The 4,524-nt window shown below is 31.3% G+C and overlaps 1 protein-coding gene across 1 annotated transcript; it reads left to right on the top strand.

The window, feature by feature from the left end:
• The first annotated feature begins 833 nt into the window (after positions 1-833).
• On the top strand, positions 834-3,167 carry LOC140884781 (probable plastid-lipid-associated protein 11, chloroplastic). Its single transcript, XM_073291640.1, has 3 exons — positions 834-1,317; positions 1,688-1,753; positions 2,945-3,167. Exons 1-3 carry the CDS (start codon positions 851-853, stop codon positions 3,042-3,044), a joined length of 633 nt encoding a protein of 210 aa, XP_073147741.1. The 5' UTR covers positions 834-850; the 3' UTR covers positions 3,045-3,167.
• Positions 3,168-4,524: the final 1,357 nt, after the last annotated feature.

Here is a 4,524-nt window from a genome sequence, read left to right as displayed (position 1 = left end):
TGAGGCAAATTTGGGTTTATTTGGTTTTCCTACATGAATCCATCACATCAAACACACCCTTACATAAAACCGCAAACTATAGTATTAGAAATATAAAAAAATTTCTGAGACCGTCTTAAATGTCAATTTTGTGAAATAAGTATATGATTCTATCCATGAAAAATATGAACTTCGTATGTTAAAGTATTACATATTACTTTCGTCTCACGTATATAGATATGCAAACTATCTAAAAAAACTTTTTTCCAAAAACTATCCGTGATTATTTTGTTATAGTTTGAAATTAGGTAACGAGTGAATATTTAAAGGAAAATAATCTGATATTATACTAAGTTGATGTATTTGTAGTATGTATAGAATGTGTGGATTTTATAAATTTGGCAAGTATATTGTACATTGTAATCATGAATATGTCATGAATTTAGTGTAGTTTTTATATAATAATAGTAATACGTTTTTATGTATGATTAAATAGGAGACTCGTCTCAAAAAATTAATTCATGAGATCGTTTCACGAGAATTTTTACCTTTATAAAATAAGAGTAATACGTAGATATACCTATGCATTTATGCAGACATATACTTTTTTATAAGGTTGAAATTTAGACATATATGTTTTCATATTACACTGAAATACCTTATATGTTTAATTATGTTACTTTTAACTCATTATTACTTCAAATTTCGATAGATTTTTTCTTAAGTTTTTAAACAAATAATTTTATCACACAAATATATAATATATCGGATAAAAAAATAAACGGTAATTAAAAAAAGAGAGTTTTTAAGTAATTCGATAATTCATTTATTTTTAATATCCCAAAGGACCTTTGTGGTGGATAAAGCAAGCATGGCCAGCCTTTCCCCTCCCACCCCGTACACTCCGACATGCTACAGGAGCACCTCCACCGTCACCCGCTCGTCCCTGGCGGACCACTCGCAATCTCCGGCGGTCTCCGCCAAGCGCCACCTCCTACGCCTCATCTCCGACCAGGACCGCGGCCTCAAAACCCAATCCAACCCCCGAAAACTGGCGGAAATAATCGGCGCCATCGATTCCCTGGCCGCCGTCGGCCGTGGCAGCGTGACCACCGACGAGTCCCTCTCCGCCACGTGGCGGATGCTGTGGACCACCGAGAAGGAGCAGCTCTTCATCGTAAAGAACGCGGGGGTGTTCGGCACGGCGGCCGGCGACGTGTTGCAGGTGATCGATACGGCGGCGAGAAGCTTGAACAACGTCATCACTTTCCCGCCGGACGGAGTGTTCTTCGTAAGGTCCGATATTCAGATTGCATCTCCTCAGAGAGTCAACTTCCAGTAAGTGATCAATTCACCTCTTTTGTGTAAAAAAATCTAATTTTTTTTTCCCAATAAGAAAACAAGCTAATATTAATTCAGAGAGTCCAATAATTTTACATCATCTGATAGCCATTGAGGCAATCCACCATTCATAAAAATTAAAGAAGATGAAAAAGAAAGTGCTTTCCTAGCTTAAACACTAGTTACGCCATTGACCTTCCGTCTCATGTGTCTTGAAATGAAATCAACTAAAATTTATAGTTGTGAACTAAAATGAAAAAAAAATAAAGAATAGATTTTATTGATACTATTATGAATTTAGAATTAGAAGTGGTGATTAAAGAAGCTGAATTTATATTTCATGAAATTATGAACAATTTTTTGGTAGGTTTACAAGTGCCGTGCTTCGAGGCAAAGGTTGGGAATTTCCCCTGCCACCTTTTGGTCAAGGCTGGTGAGTGAACATTATTCTCTTGGTCCTTTTTTGTCCTCTTATTTGTAGTAGTATATAAACGCAATGTTTTCATAACTGGACCGATGATCGAACCGGTTTATCTTAAAAAAACGGTCCAACTGGTCGGACCGTTTTAACCGGACGGTCGGACCGAAAAACCGTTTATATAATATAATATAATTAATATAATTAATAATATATTTTAAAATTTTAAAACCTAAAAGATGTATATAAATAAAAAAATATATAGATTTATCATAGTTTGAAAACTAAATAACCATATAAATATATTCAATATATTAATTTTAGTTATATATTTTTTAAAAATTAATTAATTAATTAAAAAAATCTAATATTACTAAAATAATATTTTTCATGAAGTACAAATTACAAATAATGTTGTATATATATATTAAAATATTAAATTAAGGTTTAAAAATTAAAAATATATTTTTTCAAAAAAAATAAAAAAAATCGAAAAATCGGTTGAACTGGTTCTTGACCGGTTCGGGGCCGGTTTTTTGACCGATTCGACCGGTTCGAAGCCGGTTTTGACCGTAAAAACGATTTTTAGGAGCAATTCGGACTGGACCAGTGACCGGTTTCCGGTCGAACCGGTTGAACCGGCCGGTCCGGTCCGGTTTTGAAAACATGGTATAAACGTTTAGATACATGGATAAATTTTAACTTTAACATGTACTGTTAGGATAGGGTCAGTATACGGCTCGGACTATGCTATATCGGGTGATCTTCACCCGGTGTAGCATCTGTCATTGATTGGGGACCCGGGCCCACTTCATTGGGCATGAGACCCACACATTTTTTGTGGGCCCATGCCCAATGAATGACATCTTCATCTGGTGTAACATAGCATCTGCCGTCAATATACACAGATGAAATTTTTTCATTTCTTTTTACTGTATTAATGGATAGCATTATAAAGACGCAAATTCAATTAATTTGTAAGATTAATCAACGAACTACTCTCATGCAAAAAATAAATCATAAATCGATGAATACTTGGAATTAAACAAAAATGTTAATTTAAACAAAAAAAAACTCACATTGGTAAAATTAAATTAAAGAAAATATTTTTTGAATCAGAAATAGAACCTTGTAGTTAACTTCACAATCTCCGTGCCATCTCTTCTTGTGATTTCTTTATGAATAAAGTGATGTTAATTTGGACAGGTTTGAATCATATTACATGGATGATGAAATTCGGGTGGTAAAAGATATCAGGCAAGACTATCTTGTAGTTGAGCGTGCTAGTTATTCTTGGAAAGAATGAAAATGTATTAAATTTTATAAATTTATTTGTTTTAGTTTTTTTTATAATGTTTTTCTTTCATTTGTCAATTTTTTTTTTACTCCTGTTAAGTGTTAACTTCCAGATTGAGGTATTATTTTTTTAAGAAACAGTGCTCCTATTTTTTCCCATTAATAAGGAAGATATTAATTAATAACACTTGAAAAATTGTTAATACCACTTTTACATTGCCTAATTACCACTCAACAAGATTGTTCTCAAAAAATCTAACTTGAATAATAAAATCTTGGATTTTTTAAAAAAGATTGCCAGGTATTTTATTATATAAAAATAAAAATTATATAAAATAATGAGAATACTGGTATTTTTTATATAAAAATATATAAATATCATAAAACTTGCGTGACACGGTTTTAAAGTAATTTTGTGAGACATATACTTTAAATGGGATACTCATATTAAAGTATTATTTTTTATGACAAGGTCCAAAAATATTATTATTTATTGTAAATATGAGCAATATTGATCTGTTTCACGGGTGACGATATATGAGATCGTCTCACAAGAAACCTAGTCATAAAATAGTAGGTTCTAAAACTAGGATTTATTTGATAATATAAGTGTTTTAACAATATACATCGATTTACAAATTTTCAAAGTTTTTGACCCATGACTTTATTCACTGATGAAAAGTATTGAAAACTAGAGAAATTAGTTGTACTAGCTTATTTAAAACTTCAATTTCTAAAAGTAGTATTTCTTGCTTAAAATTTTTATAATATAGCCTTATATAATTTAAAATTTCTAAAATGTCCTTACTTTATCCATTTCTCTCAATTTATTATAACTTAACATAAATAAATTTATTCTACGTATTTTATTTTTGGGTTTGACGTGCAATATTTTTTAAAAATTATAAAAATTAAATATTGTGAAGTACTCAAGTTATATACAAAAATTATTAATGTATCTTATTTATTATTATTTCTGGAAAAATATATTAATGTTTCTTGTTCAAGCACTACATTTAAAAAGTGAAATTTTAATAAGTGATCGCATTAAAGCAACTAGTAAAAAACTGCACACGTTATGCGTGTGTAAAATAAAAGTTATTTTTAAACATGGAATAAGTGGAGGATTTAGTAGGTTAGTGGGGAGGTTATGGATTTGGTGATCATGACTCACATAATTGCAAAGTTGTGAGAGTGATGATTGATATATCTTTACTATTTTACATTTTATCCTTTTCTTTTGAAATTACTTTTACATTTTATATATATCACGCATTCTTCTTCACGATCTGTTCCACGCTTTTCTTCCAAACTTTTGTTCGATGTCTTTCATTTCAACCGACGGCTTATCCACTCTCATCCCATCATGTTCCAAGCAAACCACTTTCACGTTCTTCTCTACCCATTTCTAAATTCTACACTACCCACCCCACTGTTGTTTCTCTCCCGATCTTCTTCCTCTTCGCGTCTAATTCTTCTTTTTAACATTT

This window comes from Henckelia pumila, chromosome 2 (genome assembly GCF_033568475.1).
Source record: "Henckelia pumila isolate YLH828 chromosome 2, ASM3356847v2, whole genome shotgun sequence".
Classification (NCBI taxonomy): Eukaryota; Viridiplantae; Streptophyta; class Magnoliopsida; order Lamiales; family Gesneriaceae; genus Henckelia; species Henckelia pumila.
Note: the sequence above shows the minus strand (reverse complement) of the source record. Positions and strands in the feature narration are given on the sequence as shown.